Here is a 21267-nt window from a genome sequence, read left to right as displayed (position 1 = left end):
ATGATGAAAAAAAAAAATAGTAGGCCATTAAAAAAAGAACGTTTTGGACTCAAATAAAAACAGATTTCAGTATCGAATATAGACCATCAATGATTTAAACAGAGAAATGTTAAAAAAAAAAAAATTGTATTGTTATTTAAAAATCGTCCATCAAAGCAGTCCATAAATATCCAGGTTTGGGCTGCAACATGTGTTTTAGCATTGTCTGGGTGTCTTGGAATGCGCAAGCCTACCCTGAAAAAGACGTTGTGTAGATGGGAGCATATGTTGCTCCTAAACTTCCATACACGTCTTAGCAACTCCTGCAGTTTTCAATGTAAGCCTTACCTGCCGCCCCATTTATCTCTTTGCCCAGGCTTTTAGCCAGGGGGCTAAAATGTTTTGCAGAGCTAAAAGCCTGTCTGACATTGTTGACCTGCAGGGAGCCACTTTTTCAGTCATAAATATTGTCTTTCCTCACGTATCCAGACCAGATTGACTCATGGTTTTTACAGTGTGGACTGTTATTCCCTTGCTGTATTTATTCTTGGTCACATGGTGCTAAATAATCTAGCATAACAATGTTTTTCTGCCTCAAGCCTGTGGTTTTTATTTACTAAAATTAGGAATATGTCTTGACTCATTAACGTGTCATTTGGCTCTGAGTTTAGGCCGCTGCCTTTTGGTAAACTTGGCTATGAAGTGCAGGACTTGTCAATCACTGCATCTCTTTCCTTGTAAGCTAAAAATCGTCCAGCTCACAGACCCATCGATGGCCTGTTGCATTCAATTTCACAGTTGTAGGTCGTGTACATGTTGGGAGCTTGTTGTCTGTGAACACAAGAAAGTGTGGGGAATAATAAAGGTAATATCGAGGCCTTCACATGAGGTTCAGTCAGTTTGTTTACAGCAACCTTCAGGCTCTGGGACCAACTACATAGGTGTGCTGGGTGGTAATCGGCCCTTCTGATTTTTACTTACCTTTCTTCCTTTAGTTGTGGACACTGGTGGTGAAGTTACATCTGCAGCACAGAGAGAGACCAATACTGTGTCTTGCGTGTGGTGCCTTGTAGTGTTATGTGCAGGCATAAAGGAGGAATTCATCTCGCATCCTTGCTGTCGCAGGCAAAAGCATGACATTCCTCTCACAACAGCTGCCAGAACTGTATTTTCTGGGTGAGTGTCACAGTCCAAATGAAACTTGGTTTCTATCCATCCATCATACGGAATTCATCCCCCAAGAAGTCAGTCAGTCAATCCCTTATAGACCCAGTACCGGGCAGAGCTTCCCTCCCTGACATGACTAAGTTTGACTGAAAAAATAAAATAGATAAATAAATGATAATCATAATAATGTCACCACGCAGCAGCGCCTCAGTGACAGTGCACAGAAGGATGAGTAGGTGGTTTGATTGGATTTCTGGTTAAACATAAACTCCATCAAGGAATGACCTGTTGATTTGAATAAACCAATGATACTTAAACCTGCTGTGCGTTTGTCCTGCAAAGAGAGGTTGCAATGGCTTCAGGATACTTGTTGCTGCTGCTGATCGTGACCTGCTCTGCCCTGGAAAAATGCATGAATGACACAGATGTTTTTCTCCAGGAACTCAGCCAGAACAATCCAAAGGATTTTGCTGTTGTCAGTAAGTAAAAACTTTGCTCATCTTCATGTTTATAAATTACTTGCTTTTATAGTCAGAACTTTACTGTCATGTTAAATGTGACTGCTGTGGGAGGGAGGATTCATTTTGCAACTCCAGAAGAGAAAAAAAACACAAATTAGATATGCTCCGATCGATCGGTCAGCAATCGTGATCGGCCAATTTCAGTGTGATGGGTGAATGCTGATCACTACCTGTCACTGCCGATCACAACAGCTGATGACGAGTGACAGCGGGCGCTCTGATGGAGCCCCGCTGGTTGTGATGCGTCATCTCCTCTCTGCTCGCTACTCACTTGGCAGCAACGTGAAGCTGTGAAGGTTGTCATTTAAAGTTTACATCCTGCAGCACATGTAGGAAAATGCTGTGCAGGGAAGCGCGTTCAAATGAAATATGCCATTTAAAGCTCCAGCACTTGACGGTTTCTCAGCAGCTGCTCGTGCAGCTGATATTTTCACCCGGCTAGATGACCAGCCTTTCTCAAATGTCGTTTATGCAGAGACTGAAACGACTGGATCATGTACACAGAAGAGCTCATCATTTTGATTCCAAATCCATTGTCAATCCATGTGATTGGTATCTGTGATCAGCAGCAAAAACCCTGATCAGAACATCCCGACCACAAACCTTTATCAGCACCTCAAAAGTCATATGTTTGGTGCTGCAGCTTTGTTTTGTCATGGTTCATGTGGGCAATAAGCTTCATACTTGATGAGGAAAAAAATAGTTGTGGCCGAGAATCGTAAATCAATTCTGAGCATAAGAATCGTATTTCATATTTTCCCCTGTGCATTATAGCATCGACTATAATGTTGCTGCACAGGCTTCCAGTACAGCCTTGACTGTAATGTATGGATAACAACTGAACCATGCATAGAGTGATGCCACCAACAAGGCTCAGCAGAGACTTATTTTCCAGGTCAGATTCATCCACATGCTTCACGTTTTTATGGATTTCTGAATGCAGAAACATGCATTCACATGCGCTCAATTTATTCAGAGGTTAACATATGGTGTTCTAAAGGTTTGTCTGCAAAGAAGTAAATGATCTTTGTGTCATTTTAATTTATAATAACTGGACAATTTGGAAGATTAAATAATATGAATGTTGTACATGTTTCATACATTCAAAACCTTTTTACAAAACTTGTGCAGGCCTCTTTTTTAATGGATACATTATGTTTTTATAGTGTACGATTCATTTGGGAAGATGGGAAGTAACGTAAGAGGAGGCAACGTCGACCGACCAGGCTTGATGTCTGAATGTCGCTCTGTCCACACGGCTTCCTTCTCTGGACAATACTGCCAGGTGTTTCTGACTCAGGTGATGACACCAAACATAGAGACCAGACCATTCAGAACAGGACTCTCAAACTGATCCACCAATGGGTGACTGTGGGAGCAGGTTGGAAGATAAACCTGCTGCCAAAGCAGCGCTTTTGTGGATGAGCTTCAAAGCCCTGATTTAGTAAAACATGAACAACTTTCTAACTTGTGAACCACGAGTGAGTCATTATTGAGTGAGTCAATAACCACTTTTTCAGGGAGATTTATTCTACTTTGTGGGGGTTTGTGTTCCTGACTCCTGCGACGATAAAGAGGTGCACATGTTGATGCTCGAAGGTAAGTTATCTGTCTCATCCAGGCAGACACACCTTTGCTGTGCAGCCTTTTCAATTCAGTCATTATTTGTTTCTCTGTACAAATGTTATATGTTTAACATATAACATCTTTTAAGTGTCATCAGGATTATTGAGCAAATAGTTTACTGCAAAGATAATGACATCAATCTCACTGTTTTTATCCACAACATTCAGGACTTTGACTCAGCTCTATTCCTGTGTGATCAGTTCCAATGTTTAAATCTTAACCTACTGGTGCAGGGGGGGGCAACCAGTCAGAGGCCAAGAGCCACAATGTTTTACTGTGCTGCTGAAAAGAGCCACATCCTACAAACATGTAAGGCTGGAAGGTTCACCTGAACAGCTGGTCACGTGACTTTGCTTTGCCACAGTGACATTACAGCCCCCTTCAAGCCCCATTAGATTCCTAATGACGGTCTTCTACATATTCATGATGACTGTAGTCAGGTTAAGATCAAAACATCAGCTAGACGAAAGCTAGACCAGTCTTTCTCAGGTGTCCTTTACGCAGAGATGGAAATGTGAAAAATAAAAGTGCTATATGAAAACGTGTCTGAATTAAAATGATTCAATGGTTCATTTTTTCACATCATGTCTCATTATTTTGATGACAAATTCATTGTCAATTCATGTGATTGGTATCAGTGATCGACAGCAATTTTTGAAGTTACTGTCTGTGGTGCAGGATGTTGATGGAGAAATGGATGAGCTTCTCGTTTTATTTTTTGCCTTCAAAGGGAGGCTGAAGTTTGGAGAGGTCTCCCTCATTCCTCCTTTACCATCTATATTCGTCAATGAGTCTAAACTGGACGTCATGTCGACATATTGTTTGTCCAATGCTGTTCATCCTGACGCATCTGGAATCGCTTGTCTGTAAGTAAATAAACACCAGAAGTCTTTACTCTTTTAAGACGACCTGGAAGGATCATGAATCTTATAAAGGTTCAGATTCAAATGGAGATAATTCAGTTTTTTGTAGATGATTGTTATATATTTTAAGAGTTATTCATCATTACATTTTCCAAATCGTCTTCCTCTTTGGAGCCTTCACGAGAGGCAAAGCCCAAATCCATCCGTATTTTCTCTCACAGGGTCATTTGTGCTGTTCTAGTAGCAATTCCTCTGGCTGCTACGCTGGTCACTGCTGTGAGGACTTGTCAGCAGAGCAAAGAAAAGGCTCCAGCAGTCGAACCTTTCTGCTTGGATGAGGGGAAAAGCAATGGAAACTTCAACATGTCTTCTTCCTTAAAATGTCAAAAGGATGATTGCAGTACACGAGAAGACAGTAAGTTTAAAAATCTGCCAAGTCATTACAAGTTTCCAAAATGTACATTAATTGAGGCAGAAGGCTGTGTGGTGGAGTGCGGGTGCAAAATGTGGCGCCATGGTCAGCCGCCGAGCAAGATTAAAAAGGTGGATATTGAAGTCTCAACGCCACCTGGGGAATCGCACGCCAGGAATAAAAAGGACAAGTAGATCTGTAACACTAGACAGAAGTGGTTACCCCAAAATGACAATTAATTTATTCCAAACAATATTAAAACCTTTTCACAGGATAAGAAAACCAATAAAACTACGACAGACTGGAGGACAATTTGGCTGAGTAGACTTTTGTAGACCACGCTAGCCCGCGATCTACAAATACCCACCTCGCCAGCCCACACAAAGAAAAGTCTGAGTGTCTATTTGTGCCGTTACGGTAGCGACTCCGTAAGCTCCAGTAAAGTGCAGTTATGTGTTACGGAGATGATACATATTATTAAATATTATATACATTTTATTATATAAATAAATGTTATTAAAATACATATTAGAAAAAACACAAGAGGTTCGTGAAATCTTCAACTGAAATAAATTAACTCTATGTATTGTAATAACATGTATATTATATAAAAAAAAAAAAATAAGAAAAAAGTACAAGAGGTTAGTGAAATCCTTCACTGGAACAAATGAACTCTGTGTATTGTAATAACATGTATATAATAAAAAAATGATATAAAAAAAACTACAGGATGTTAGTGAAATCTTACACTGGATTCCTGTTCAGGGAGCTATTCTCTACTATCCCTGTGAGTGTGGAGTGTTTTGCTCTAGAATTATGAAATAAATTGAACTTATGTACTGTAATAACATGTATATTATGAAAAATAATATATTAAAAAAACACAACAGGTTATTGAAATCTTTCACTGGATTCCTGTTCAGGGAGCTGTACTCTACTATCCCTGTGAGTCTGAAGTGTTTTTAGCGTAGAATTACGAAATAAATTAAGTCTATGTATTGTAATAACATGTATATTTTTAAAAAAATTATATAAAAAAAACTACAAGATGTTAGTGAAATCTTTCACTGGATTCTTGTTCAGTGACTGGTACTCTAATATCCCGGTGAGTTTGGAGTGTTTTTAATGTAGAATTATGAAATAAATTAACTCTATGTACTGCAATAACATGTATATTATAAAAAAAAATTAAATAAAAAAAACTACTAGAGGTTAGTGAAATCTTTCACTGGATTCCTGTTCAGGGAGCTCTACTTCACTATCCCTGTGAGTTTGGAGTGTTTTTACTGTAGAATTGTGAAATAAATTAACTCTATGTACTGTAATAACATGTATATTAAAAAAAAAATTAATAAAAAAGCTACTAGAGGTTAGTGAAATCTTTCACTGGATTCCAGTTCAGGGAGCTCTACTCTACTATCCCTGTGAATTTGAAGTGTTTTACTGTAGAATTATTAAATAAATTAACTCTATGTATTGTAATAACGTGTATTATGAAAAAAAAAAATATAAAAAAAACTCCATGAGATTAGTGAAATCTTTCACTGGATTCCTGTTCAGGGACCTGTACTCTACTATCCCTGTGAGTTTGGAGTGTTTTTACTGTAGAATTATGAAATAAATTAACTGTATGTACTGTAATAACGTGTACATTATAAAAAAAAAAAACAAAACAAAACTACAAGATGTCAGTAAAATCTTTCACTGGATTCCTGTTCAGGATGCTGTACTCTAGTATCCCCGTGACTTTGAAGTGTTTTTACTGTAGAATTAAGAAATAAATGATCTCTGTGTATTGTAATAACATGTATATTATAAAAAATGTATATAAAATAAACTACAAGATGTTAGTGAAATCTTTCACTGGATTCCTGTTCAGGGAGCTTTACTCTACTGTCGCTGTGAGTTTGGGGTGTTTTTACTGTAGAATTATGAAATAAATGAACTCTATGTACTGTAATAACATGGATATTATAAAAAATATTTAATAAAAAAAACTACAAGAGGTTAGTGAAATATTTCATCTGATTCCTGTTCAGGGAGCTCTACTCTACTGTCCCTGTGAGTTTGGAGTATTTTTACTGTAGAATTATGAAGAAAAAAAAACTATGTATTGTAATAACATGTATATTATAAAAAAAAATTAAACAGATTAGTGAAATCTTTCACTGGATTCTTGTTCAGGATGCTCTACTCTAGTAACGTCGTGACTTTGAAGTGTTTTTACTGTAGAATTATGAAATAAATTGAACTTATGTACTGTAATAATATGTATATTATGAAAAAAATTATATTAAAAAAACACAAGAGGTTAGTGAAATCTTTCACTGGATTCCTGTTCAGGGAGCTGTACTCTACTATCCCTGTGAGTCTGTAGTGTTTTTATTGTAGAATTATGAAACAAATTAACTGTATGTATTGTAATAACATGTATATTATGAAAAAATTATATAAAAAATACACAAGAGGTTAGTGAAATCTTTCACTGGATTCCTGTTCAGGGAGCTTTACTCTACTATCCCTGTGAGTTTTGAGCTTTTTTTCTGTAGAATTATGAAATAAATCAACTCTATGAATTGTAATAACATGTATATTATAAAAAACAAAAAGAAATTAAATAGAAAAAACTACAAGATGTTAGTGAAATCTTTCACTGGATTCCTGTTCAGGGAGCTATTCTCTACTATCCCTGTGAGTGTGGAGTGTTTTGCTCTAGAATTATGAAATAAATTGAACTTATGTACTGTAATAACATGTATATTATGAAAAATAATATATTAAAAAAACACAACAGGTTATTGAAATCTTTCACTGGATTCCTGTTCAGGGAGCTGTACTCTACTATCCCTGTGAGTCTGTAGTGTTTTTATTGTAGAATTATGAAACAAATTAACTGTATGTATTGTAATAACATGTATATTATGAAAAAATTATCTAAAAAATACACAAGAGGTTAGTGAAATCTTTCACTGGATTCCTGTTCAGGGAGCTCTACTCTACTGTCCCTGTGAGTTTTTAGTGTTTTTACTCTAGAATTATGAAGTGAATCAACTCTACGTATTGTAATAACATCTATATTATTAAAAAAAAAAAAAATTTAATGGAAAAAACTACAAGATGTTAGTGAAATCTTTCACTGGATTCCTGTTCAGGGATCTCTACTCTACTATCCCTGTGAGTTATGAGTGTTTTTACTGTAGAATTATGAAATAAATTAACTCTATGTATTGTAATAACATGTATATTATGAAAAAATTACATAAAAAAAACCCATAAGAGGTTATTGAAATTTTTCACTGGATTCCTGTTCAGGGAGCTCTACTCTACTATCCCTGTCAGTTTGGAGTGTTTTTACAGTAGAATTATGAAATAAATTAACTGTATGTACTGTAATAACATGTATATTATAAAATATAAATAAATAAAAACAAAACTACAAGAGGTCAGTGAAATCTTTCACTGGATTCCGATTCAGGGAGCTCTACTCTACTATCCCTGTGAATTTGAAGTGTTTTTACTTTAGAATTATGAAATAAATTTACTCTATGTATTGTAATAACGTGTATTATGAAAAAAAACATATAAAAAAATCTCCATGAGGTTAGTGAAATCTTTCACTGGATTCCTGTTCAGGGAGCTCTACTCTACTATTCCTCTGAGTTTTGAGTGTTTTTACTTTAGAATTATGAAATAAATGATCTCTGTGTATTGTAATAACATGTATATTATAAAAAAAAATTATATAAAAAAAACTACAGAATGTCAGTGAAATCTTTTACTGGATTCCTGTTCAGGGACCTGTACTCTACAATCCCTGTCCGTCTGAAGTGTTTTTACTGTAGAATTGTAAAATAAATTGACCTTATGTATTGTAATAACATGTATATGATGAAAAAATTATATAAAAAAACAACAAGTGGTTAGTGAAATCTTTCACTGGATTCCTGTTCAGGAACCTGTACTCTACTATCCCTGTGAGTTTGGAGTGTTTTTACTGTAGAATTGCGAAATAAATGAACTCTATGTCCTGTAATAACATGTATATTATAAAAAATATTTAATAAAAAAAACTACAAGAGGTTAGTGAAATCTTTCATCTGATTCCTGTTCAGGGAGCTCTACTCTACTGTCCCTGAGAGTTTGGAGTATTTTTACTGTAGAATTATGAAGAAAAAAAAAAACTATGTATTGTCATAACATGTATATTATAAAAGAAATTAAATAAAAAAAACCACAAGAGGTTAGTGAAATCTTTCACTGGATTCCTGTTGAGGATGTTCTACTCTACTATCCCTGTGAGTTTGGGGTGTTTTTACCGTAGAATTATGAAATAAATTGACCTTATGTATTGTAATAACGTGTATATTATGAAAAGAAATTATTAAAAAAAACAAACTACAAGAGGTAAGTGAAATCTTTCACTGGATTCCGGTTCAGGGAGCTCTACTCTACTATCCCTGTGAGTTTGGAGTGTTTTTACTCTAGAATTATGAAAAAAATTGACCTTCTGCACTGTAATAACATGTATATTATGAAAAAAATGTATATTATGAAAAAAATGAAGTTGATTCATTTCATAGAATTATGAAATGAATCAACTCTACGTATTGGAATAACATCTATATTATTAAAAAAAAAAAAAAAAATTAAATAGAAAAAACTACAAGACGTTAGTGAAATCTTTCACTGGATTCCTGTTCAGGGAGCTCTACTCTACTGTCCCTGTGAGTTTTGAATGTTTTTACTGTAGAATTATGAAATAAATTAACTCTATGTACTGTAATAACATATATATTATGAAAAAATGACATAAAAAAAAAAACAAAACTACAAGAGGTTAGTGAAATCTTTCACTGGATTCCTGTTCAGGGTTGTCTACTCAACTCTCCCTGTTAGTTTGGAGCGTTTTAATTTGTAATTACAAAATAATTAAACCTTATGTCATAATAACACATTCATAAAAAAAGGGCTTACTGAAATGTCACTGGATACGAGTTCAAGGTGCTTTTCTCTACTCTCCCTGTGAGTTTCAAGAGTTTGCAAAACACATTATGTCATGTAGCAACATGCACATTAAAAGTCTATTAAGAAAACCCCAAGAGGCAAGTCAATTGTTTTCACTGGATTCTTGTTTAGGAAGCTCTTGGTTATTCTCCCACGGAATTTGTGTACTTTTTACTTTGCAATTCTTGCAGTGACTTATTTTCACTGTTTTAACTGTTGGTTCCAAAAAACTGAAAAATGACTACTCCCAGTGAGGTAAGTTGTGTTTTTTATATGCATGTAGGTCACACGCACACACACATATATATAACATAAAAAAAAAAAAAAAAAAAAATAAAAAAAAAAAAAAAAAAAAAAAAAAAATATATATATATATATATATATATATATATATATATATATATATATATATATATATATATATATATATATATATATATATATATATATATATATTCATTTATGTTTTTTAATGTTTTATAAGTGTGCATGTCTTATTGCAATTTCACAGTACATACAACATAAACCCAATTTGTATTTCAGATTTTGCACTTTCAAAACCTTTGGAAAGGTATGTAATATATATTTTTTAATAACTCATAAATTACAATTATCCTATTTTATCATTGAGGTCACAATATTTTACATGCTATATGAAAATCTGAAAGTATGTATGTACTGTGATTCATGCCAAGAGCTTCCTAAACATGAATCCAGTGAAAAAGATTGACTTGCTTCTTGGGGTTTTCTTAAATGACTTTCTTAAATGACTCTGGTTTTATTACATGACTCTGAATGTGCATGTTGCTATATGACATAATGTGTTTTACAAACTCTTGAAACTCACAGGGAGAGTAGAGAAAAGCACCTTGAACTCGTATCCAGTGACATTTCACTAAGCCCTTTTTTTTAATGCATGTGTCTGTAGGACAAAAGGTGTAATTGTTTTGTAATTACAAATTAAAACGCTCCAAACTCAAAGAGAGAGTAGAGTAGACCACCCTGAACACGAATCCAGTGAAAGATTTCACTAACCTCTTGTAGTTATTTTTTTCATAATATATATGTTATTACAATCCATAGAGTTAATTTATTTCATAACTCTACAGTAAAAACACTCCAAACTCACAGGGATAGTAGAATAGAGCTCCCTGAACAGGAATCCAGTGAAATATTTCACTAACCTCTTGTAGTTTTTTTTTAATATAAATTTTTCATAGTATACATGTTATTACAGTACATAAGGTCAATTTATTTTATAATTCTAACGTAAAAACATTTCAGACTCACAGGGAAAGTAGAGTCGAGCTCCCTGAACAAGAATCCAGTGAAAGATTTCACTTACCTCTTGTAGTTTTTTCATTTAATTTTTTTTAATAATATACATGTTATTACAGTACATAGAGTTAATGTATTTCATAATTCTAGAGTAAAATCACTTCTAACTCACAGGGACAGTAGAGTAGAGCTCCCTGAACAGGAATCAGATGAAGGATTTCACTAACCTCTTGTGTTTTTTTTAATATAATTTTTTCATAATATACATGTTATTACAATACATACAGTTAATTTATTTCATAATTCTACAGTACAAAAACTTCAGACTCACAGGGACAGTAGAGTCGAGCTACCTGAACAGGAATCCAGTGGAAGATTTCACTAACCTCTTGTAGTTTTTTTTATATAATTTTTTTTCACAATATAAATGTTATTACAGTACATAAGGTCAATTAATTTCATAATTCTATAGTAAAAACACTCCAAATTCACAAGGATAGTAGAGTAGAGCTCCCTGAACAGGAATCAAGTGAAAGATTTCACTAACCTCTTGTGGGTTTTTTTATATAATTGTTTCATAATATATATGTTATTACATTACATAAGGTCAATTTATTTCATAATTCTACAGTAAAAACACTTGATACTCACAGGGATAGTAGAGTAGAGCTCCCTGAACAGGAATCTAGCGAAAGATTTCACTAACCACTTGTGGGTTTTTTTAAATATATATATTTTTCATAATATACATGTTATTACAATACATAGAGTTAATTTGTTTCATAATTATACAGTAAAAACACTCCAAACTCACACGGATAGTAGAGTACAGCTCCCTGAACAGGAATCCAGTGAAAGATTTCTACAACATCTTATATATTTTTTTATATAATTTTTTTCATAATATACATGTTATTACAATACATACAGTTAATTTATTTCATAATTCTACACTAAATACACTTCAGACTCACAGGGACAGTCGAGTAGAGCTCCCTGAACAGGAATTAAGTGAAAAATTTCACTAACCTCTTGTAGTTTTCTTTTTATATAATTTTTTTCATAACATACATGTTATTACAGTACATAAGATGAATTTATTTCATAATTCTGCAGTAAAAACACTCATAACTCTCAGGGACAGTAGAGTAGAGCTCCCTGAACAGGAATCCAGTGGAAGATTTCAGTAACATGTTGTTGTTTTTTTTATTTAATTAAAAAAAAAATATATACATGTTATTACAGTGCATAGAGTTAATTTATTTCATAATTCTACAGTAAAAACACTCAAAACTCATAGGGATAGTAGAGTATAGCTCCCTGAAAAGGAATCCAGTGAAAAATTTCACTAACATCTTGTAGTTTTTTTTCATTTATTTATTTATTTTTTATAATATAGATGTTATTACAATACATAGAGTTGATTCATTTATTAATTCTACAGTAAAAACACTCAAAACTCACTGGGATAATAGAGTACAGCTCCCTGAACAGGAATCCTGTGAAAGATTTTACTAACCTCTTGTAGTTTTTTTTAATATAATTTCTTTTCATAATATACATGTTATTACAGTACATAAGGTCAATTTATTTCATAATTCTACAGTAAAAACACTGCAAATTCACAGGGACAGTAGAGTAGAGCTCCCTGAACAGGAATCCTGTGAAAGATTTCAGTAACATCTTGTAGTTTTTTTATTTAATTTTTTTAAAAATAATATACATGTTATTACAGAACATAGAGCTAATTTATTTCATAATTCTACAGTAAAAACACTCAAAACTCACAGGGATAGTAGAGTATAACTCCCTGAACAGGAATCCAGTGAAAGATTTCACTAACCTCTTGTGTTTTTTATATTTAATTTGTTTCATAATATACATGTTATTAAAGTACATAGAGTTAATTTATTTCATATTTCTACTGTAAAAACACTCAAAACTCACAGTGATCGTATAGTAGAACTCCCTGAACAGGAATCCAGTGAAGGATTTCACTAACCTCTTGTGGTTTTTTTTAATATAATTTTTTCATAATATACATGTTATTACAGTAGATAAGGTCTATTTATTTCATAATTCTACAGCAAAAACACTCCAAAGTCACAGGGATAGAGAGTAAAGCTCCCTGAACAGGAATCCAGTGAAAGATTTCAATAACCTCTTGTAGTTTTTGTATATAATTTTTTCACAATATACATGTTATTACAATACATAAGGTCAATTTATTTTATAATTCTACAGTAAAAACACTCCAAACTCACAGGCATAGTAGAGTACAGCTCCCTGAACAGGAATCCAGTGAAAGATTTCACAAACCTCTTGTGGTTTTTTTAAAATATATTTATTTTTATAATATACATGTTATTACTGTACATAAGGTCAATTTATTTTATAATTCTACAGTAAAAACACTTCAGACTCAAAGGGACAGTAGAGTAGAGCTCCCTGAACAGGAATCCAGTGAAAGATTTCACTAACCTCTTGTGGTTGTTTTTATTTAATTTTTTTCATGATATACATGTTATTACAATACATCGAGTTAATTTATTTCATAATTCTGCAGTAAAAACACTCAAAACTCACAGGAATATTAGAGTAGAGCACCCTGAACAGGAATCCAGTGAAATATTTCACTAACCTCTTGTGTTTTTTTTTATATAATTTTTTTATAATATACATGTTATTATAATACACAAGGTCAATTTATTTCATAATTCTACAGTAAAAACAGTCCAAACTCACAGGGATAGTAGATTAGAGCATCCGGAACAGGAATCCAGTGAAAGATTTCACTAACCTCTTGTAGTTTTTTTTATATAAGTTTTTAAAAATATACATGTTATTACAGTACACAAGGTCAATTTATTTCATAACTCTACAGTAAAAACACTCCAAACTCACAGGGACAGTAGAGTAGAGCTCCCTGAACAGGAATCAGATGAAAGATTTCACTAACCTCATGTAGTTTTTTTTATTAAATTTTTTTAATAATATACATGTTATTACAGTACATAGAGTTAATTTATTTCAAAATTCTACAGTAAAAACACTCAAAACTTACAGGGACAGTAGAGTGGAGCTCCTTGAATAGGAATCCTGTGAAAGATTTCACTAACCACTTGTAGTTTTTTTATATAATTTTTTTTAATAATATGCGTATTATTACAGTACATAAGTTCAATTTATTTCATAATTCTACAGTAAAAACACTTCAAAGTCACGAGGTTACTAGAGTAGAGCATCCTGAACAGGAATCCGGTGAATGATTTCACTAACCACTTGAAGTTTTTTTAATATAATTTTTTCATTATATACATGTTATTACAATACATACAGTTAATTTATTTTAGAATTCTACAGTAAAAACACTCAAAACTCACAGGGATAGTAGAGTAGAGCTCCCTGAACAGGAATCCAGTGAAAGATTTCACAAACCTGTTGTGGTTTTTTTAAATATATATATTTTTTATAGTATACATGTTATTACAATACATAAGGCCAATTTATTTTATAATTCTACAGTAAAAACACTTCAGACGCACAGGGAAAGTAGAGTACAGGTCCCTGAACAGGAATCCAGTGAAAGATTTCACTAACCTCTTGTGGGTGTTTTTATAATTTTTTTTTATTTGTTATATACATGTTATTACAATACATAGAGTTAATTTATTTCATAATTCTACAGTAAAAACCCCTCCTTTTGCGTTCCCAGTCCCCACTGAGCTCTGCACTCTTTTGTCTGAGGGGGTTAAAATCTCCGGCTGTAAATGAATGTTATATTAGGAAACAAATGAAGTTTTGATTTCAAAATAAGTAGTAGAAATTTAAAAATGTTCATAGTGTGTGAACATTACATACTATTAGTTTTCAGGAAACTTCATGTCTTATAAAGGCCGAGGATCTGTGGGTTCATCGTCAGAATACTCTACCCATTACTCACCATTCCAAGATGTAAAAATTTGAAAGAAAATTATAAACATTTAGTTTTTTTTTTTTTTTTTTCAATGAGTCCGCTACTCCACCTGCCGCTTTCAGCAGTGGAAATGCTGAAAAAAGCATACTGACCTGAACCGTACTGACGTGGATCAATTGATGGAAACGTACCACAAAAGAGACACGAATGCTTGACTGTGATGGAGTGTACTCCTTAAAAACCTGGATATTGGTTCATATTCCAAAACAATTTGTTACATTTTGGGAGCCTTATTTTGGATATTGCTCAAATATTTGTTTGATTTTAAATCCATACAGGAACTCTACATCTGACATTTGACTTCATGTGATCTGATGGCATGTTTTTACAGAACAACACAAGAGAACACAGAAGAGTTTCCTCAGTCGCTGTTGGCATCAGTTTCTGGAAGCCTTCTCTCTTCAGACCACGACTCAGGGAGTCCTCAGCAGCCCGTCATCAATCAAGGATTCCTATCCTTCCTTGAATGGCATCCGAGCTCTGAGCATGTTGTGGATCATTTCAGGACATGCTCTGAGCTTTTCAGCATTTCACCCTATTGGTATCACCCACTCCTGCCCATTAAAAAAGAATATGTTTGTCTGACAACACTCTTCCGACCACAGATAACATAAAAGATATAGAAGCATCTTTGAAAACGAACCCCCTGCATATGTTTACAGTGGGAGGACCCAACAGTCTGGGTGTGGACACGTTTCTATTATTGAGGTCAGGCACCAGAAATCTATTGTTCCTTCTGCTTTGCAGCGTTCACTTTTTATTTTGTTCATAACCTACGAACTTATACAGACCTCATGTGTTCTTTCCTCATTCTCTTGCATGGCTTCTCCCTGTTGCTGTTCACGCTCCTTCTTCTTCTGAATCAGCTAAAATGGAAAACTAGACTCAATAAAAGACATACAACACAAAATCAAATGAACATTTATGGCTCATCGTTCATTAATATTGCTGGCTGTGACTTGGTCGAGAATTGGAATGCAGTATTGGGTCAAAATCCAGAAAACTTTTTTGCTTTGAGTCAAACTAAATTCTTGAATGATCAAAGCTGTTTTATTGATCTGATGATGTGTTTTATAGTCTTTTGAAATATGCTTTACGTCAGTGCTATCTCAGTGCTTTTCAAGTTTCAGCTGCACTCTACGACTGTGGCCCTTTGGCAATGAAGCAGAAAGAAAAAAAGACTATCATGCTCCAAAACTGTGTGACTCTAAATATTCCATGTTGTGTTGTAGTGGTTTGTTAAGTGCCAAAAGTCTCTTGAGCTCAATCCAGAGGAATGAAGACACCATGAGTCCACGTCTTGTGGCAGATTTCTACTTCAAGAGGATCAGAAGGTCAGATTTAGTGACATGAGCAACATTATTTCAGATCATGTTATGGTTCCTTTAATGTCTGAAAACATGTTTCCATTCCAGGATACAGCCCCTCCACATGTTTGTGGTTATGCTTTGTGAAGGTGTCACATCTGTGTTCAATGGAGGCCCGTTTCTGATGCTACTACCGTCAATATTTTTTCAATGTGACAAGTACTGGTGGACAAACCTGCTGTTGATAAACAATCTATTTACTCATGATATATCTGTAAGTCAGAGCAACAAGAATCATTTGACAAGGACTGTTTTGAATCTTGTTCATTCATAACTCAATGTCCTCCCAAGTGCCTACCTTGGACATGGTACCTATCGCTGGACTTTCAGTGCTATGCCACAACTCCTCTGCTGATTCTTGCCCACAGAAAGTATGTTTTTTTTCCATCAGATTAGAAATTACTTTATGGTTGTTTGGATTCATTCTCTTCAATATATTTATTTATTTATCCTCAGGAACAAAGTTGTATTTGCTGTTTTGGTGGTCACCCTGCTGCTGATGACCATTTTGACTGGATCTATTTTAACAGCACTCCTGCATCTACCTGTCTTTTGGTCAGATGTTATGTAAGAAGAGAGATGATCTTTGAGATTTGAATATAAAATCAAATCCTTACAATATACATATATGATTGCTCTCTCCATTTTAATTTCAGCACGACGGCAGATTTTGGGTTTTTGTACTACCAAAAACCCTACTCCAGATATGGACCATTTTTGATAGGAATTCTGTTCGGAGTGTATCTGAAAACAAGGAAGGCAACCCTTCTAAAGAAAAAGGTAGGTTGTAATGGAAATCTCTGGATTTGCATTTTACTACCTGTGACTCGATGTAGTGGCAAGCGGCTCTGGGATGGATATGCTCTTTGTCTGTCCTGGCTCTGGTGGTGGGGTTGAGCTACGCCCTCCAGGACACACCAGACCATCCATCAGCACCACATGCCATATACCAGGGACTACACAGAACCGCCTGGGCGACAGCTCTTACCTGGGTCGTACTAGCCTGTGAGGAGGGCTATGGAGGTACGGAGAGGATTCTTCAGTTAACATGAACTTCTCTACTCCAATACTTAAAGAATACTTACCAGACAAATACAATAAAAAATGGTTGAGTATATGGAGAATAAATAGGTTTAACCAAAATATTTTCTAAAAAATGGATGATGGATGATGTGCAAACACACACAATAATATTGTGAGCAAACAGGATTATCAGAAACCCCAGTCTGGAGCATTGATGAAACAACCTAAGAATTTTGGTAAAATATGTGTGTGATATAGAAAAGACTTAGTCCCTTGATACATAACCCTTAATTTTAACGCAACACAAATAAAAGGTGATACAGGAGTTTTTGTTATGTTTCGTGTCTTGTTCGCGCTTTTATTTTGGAACTTCCTGTTTTCCCGGTTCTGTATTTCCGTTGTTGAATCTGTTTCCCTGCAGCTTGATGGCATACGCAGCTGGAACTCATTCAGTTAATCACTCCTGTGGATATCTACTCCCGGGTTCCAGCTTGCAAATGCCAGATGGTCCGTTTACGAATCTTGTGGCACGTCCTCTCTTTATCCCTGGTTTGTCTTCCCGTCTCGCTCTTCTCCTCGCTCTTTGCCTTTCTCTCATCTAGTCTGCTCCTGTCTTAACTCCGGGCTAACCTGTTTGTTTGTTTACTTATTTCTTCGGTTTGAGTGTGTGTTTTACCTCTACCGAGCGCCCTTAGTTATATTATAGTCTCGTGAGTTTTAGATCCGAGTGTGTTTTTCTGTTGTCCCCGTATTCAGAACTGTATATCTTACACCTGTTTTCTGTTTCATGTTTTTCCCTCTCCCTTCGTGTTTGTCCTCCACGCTCCGCTTTGGTGTCGTCGCCCTCAGTTCTCCTTTTTTTTTGTGTTGTAGGAGGAGTAGGAGGCACAGTGTATAATTTACGTGTTGTTTGTATTAAATTATTATTAACAGAACTCTCGCTCGTCCGAGTCTTCTGTGAATTTGAAATCAATCTGCACTTGGGTCATAGAAGTTCCAGCAAACATGGCAGTTTTCAGAGTGTGGTGTTTAGTAGGGATGCACCGAAATGAAATTCAAAAATAACCATGGAATTCTGTCTGTTTTCCAGGTTTCATCATGAGCCTACTTTCGCTGAAGTTCTGGCTTCCTCTTTCAAACCTCAGCTTCTCCTGCTACCTAATTCATCCCTTGGTTGTCTACATTTACGTTGGCCTGCAAGAAACTCTGATACACTATTTAGACATCAACTTTGTGAGTCTTTTAAAAACACTCAATCATCTCTGTCTGTCTTTTTAACATTCTGCCATGTTTCTCTCTAGATGTATATGTTCGTGGGTCATGTGGCGCTGATCGTTGTCCTGAGCTATGTGATGACAGTGTTGGTGGAGAGACCTTTCATTCTTCTGAAGTGGAAGTGAAACTAAACAGAACAATAATGGTGACTGTTTTTGAACCTCCTAGTTTCATAGACTGTCTATTGCTTTTGTGTCATGGTGTAACTTTTTCCCTGAATATAGTCATGGGAGTTGATATGTACGGTTGTGTTGCTTATGGCTGCCTCCTCCCAGACTCTCACCTTCACCATTGATTCTCTCTATGCCTGGGACCAAAGCACCATCCAGGCACCTGCCAACCATAGCACACCAACAACCTCGATGGCAGACTATCATGAGGACGACAAGCAGAGCGCAGATCCTGAGACCCTTTTCCAACAGCAGCCAGGGCTCCAGATAGGGGTGTAGCTCAGTACCCTCTGGCAGGGCTGCCAACTCTCACGCAATTATACGCTCCTCGCTAATCTACAGATCAGCAGGTCGGCGTCATTCAATGCACTGGAAATTTTGGAGTTCTTAACCACATTAAAGAAACTTGAAGTGTTAGGTAATTTATCTCGTGCTAAGCATGGATTTCTTTTTCCGACTTCTCACTAAAATGTTAACTCAAGCATCACCCAGTCTTTTTGTCGATAATAGACAGGAATGGAAATGAGGTAAATAGCTGCTAAAATATGATATTTTACATCACTGGTTCTGTCTCATCAAAATAAAGCTTCATTCAAGTGTTTATTATTTCAAGCGTGTTGAGACACAGCCACATCACCACTCATCAGTCATTTATTGGGATGTTAATGTAGAGTGTTCATGTTTGCCATTCTTACAAATGTAGTTAGCGCTGTAAGTTTGTAGGATATATGTGGAGAGGACCTGTGTTCTGTTGCTCTTCTGTTACCACATGCAAAGGTGTAGAAACTAGGTGTCTAGATGTCTGCTAATCTGCATCCATGAGTGTTTTTATTGTGGTTTTGTTTACCTTTTTCTGGGTTTTTGAAAACCTTCACTCCCCAGGTACCATACTACCCAGGTAGTAGTATGTCTCCCTCAGGAACATCCTGACTCTGCAAGAAGCTGTACAAGTCCGTCATCACGAGGCAAATTTACACAAGATGATCTCTCAGGGTTAAAACAATACACTATAATAATTTAAATTTCACAAATGTCCATTTGAATCGTATAATTTGTGTATCTACACAATACCTTTATATCAATTATTATCTTGGGATGTCAGGATCACACACACACACAGCTGCTGACACACTCTCAGACATTAGCGCGTCCATAGACTGACTGGACATTCGTGAATCATATTCTGGATCTGTGGTAGAATAAATGTTTTCTCCAGAGTGATCAGCCCGTGGACCTCACATGGAACTGACAACATAAGAACTGTTGTTCATTGCTCACTACCCTCTGTTGCAGTGATGGACAGAATGGTTCTTCAAACTAAATGGTTCTTCCAAATCGTTCCAAGACCTGAACGGCTCCTCCAGTGCGAAAGCAGCTTTTGTGAGTTCACCAGGTCATGGGGCACAGTTGGAACTAATCCTGCTGTAAGTTCCTGTACAATGTGCGAGACTGTCACAGCTCCTGTGACAGGGGCTGTGCGACAGTCTCTCTTGCTCCTCTCTTGCTCTTAACATTTAAATGCATGTTCAGTGTAATTTTGTCTCCCATTTTTCAATTTAGTCTTAGTCTTGTGCCAATGTTAATTCTTAGTCTAGTCACATTTAGTTATTTACGTATCATTTTTGTGGGTCACGTTTTAGTCGACTAAAAATCACAACAATTAAGTGTAGTTTAGTCGTAAGAAAACACAATGTATTTTAGTCAACACATTTTAGTCATTTTTTTCCATTCCATAGCTGCTTTTTTTGTTTCCCCCAGTTGACTCCTAGGCTAAAATACTGACTGATACTCTGGAATAATAAGCATCTTAAATAAACTGACTGAATGAATGACTGAATTATCAATGAAACTTGGCTGTTTGTGTTTCAATTGTTGACTTTACAAATGATACACGCCCCCACACTCAAACTCAAAAAAAAAAAAAAAAAATTGGACTGAATGGAAAACAGCCAATCAAGAAGCCAAGTTGGTGAGAATACAAATACAAACACTAGTCAAGAGAAGTAAATCTCTCTTCAGGCTGCAGCCGTCTTCACCTGGTCCGTCTCTTCATTTGTCTGGCTGGACGCACCACTTTAGTTCCGCGAGCCATAAACATCAGTTATGATGATGTTTCTGTCTGGATTTTTCTACTTCGTTTTAATATGTTTGGTCACATGTGAGCTACAGTCGGCGAAATCCGGAAATGGCAAGCCCACTGCAGACCCCAGCATTCACAGTGATCCACCTGCATGCAGTTTTGTTTCAAGCCATGGAAGCGCAGCAAGAAGACATGAAATTGGAGGATACTTCTGTTTTCTAAAACAAGTTGTGCGTCTCCTTGTGTGGTACATATGGAGCCCTGGAAGTGACATGCATGTGTTTAGTTTTTTGGATGTGACATGCATGACTTTATTTATTTTTTTATCCCAAGATAACAGTTATTTCGAGATACTTTTTTATCCCAAGATACAATTATTAATGTCAACGCATGCGTAACTGCCTCTCTGGCATTTTGTATACATCCACCTGTAACTACTATGTCTCCCTTGGCTTCATAACTGTTTGTCAACCTTGTCAGTCACTGTCTGCAAGTCAGTGCGTTTCTAACACTCTGATCAAGTGCC

General features: G+C 35.4%; 1 protein-coding gene across 1 annotated transcript; it reads left to right on the top strand.

Annotated features, from left to right (window-relative positions):
* Nucleotides 1–1555: 1555 nt before the first annotated feature.
* LOC128764814 (O-acyltransferase like protein-like) lies at nucleotides 1556–20098 on the top strand. The gene is made up of 16 exons (XM_053875045.1): nucleotides 1556–1625; nucleotides 2834–2967; nucleotides 3188–3266; nucleotides 4024–4159; nucleotides 4378–4571; nucleotides 15158–15367; nucleotides 15432–15534; nucleotides 16059–16160; nucleotides 16242–16407; nucleotides 16485–16564; nucleotides 16650–16760; nucleotides 16850–16973; nucleotides 17030–17216; nucleotides 18307–18449; nucleotides 18518–18636; nucleotides 19955–20098. Exons 1-15 carry the CDS (start codon nucleotides 1559–1561, stop codon nucleotides 18614–18616), a joined length of 1935 nt encoding a protein of 644 aa, XP_053731020.1. The 5' UTR covers nucleotides 1556–1558; the 3' UTR covers nucleotides 18617–18636; nucleotides 19955–20098.
* The last annotated feature ends 1169 nt before the right edge of the window (nucleotides 20099–21267 follow it).

This window comes from Synchiropus splendidus, chromosome 1, assembly GCF_027744825.2.
Source record: "Synchiropus splendidus isolate RoL2022-P1 chromosome 1, RoL_Sspl_1.0, whole genome shotgun sequence".
Lineage (NCBI taxonomy): Eukaryota > Metazoa > Chordata > Actinopteri > Syngnathiformes > Callionymidae > Synchiropus > Synchiropus splendidus.
The sequence above is the reverse complement of the archived record's forward strand: the minus strand, read 5'-3'. Positions and strand labels throughout refer to the sequence as shown.

Bases quoted from the DNA above. Each gene is read 5' to 3' on its own strand.
- LOC128764814 (XM_053875045.1), top strand. From the start codon at position 1,559: ATGAATGACACAGATGTTTTTCTCCAGGAACTCAGCCAGAACAATCCA. The intron at 1,626-2,833 runs GTAAGTAAAAAC...ATGTTTTTATAG, and splicing joins AAAGGATTTTGCTGTTGTCA to TGTACGATTCATTTGGGAAG. The intron at 16,161-16,241 runs GTCAGATTTAGT...TTTCCATTCCAG, and splicing joins TACTTCAAGAGGATCAGAAG to GATACAGCCCCTCCACATGT.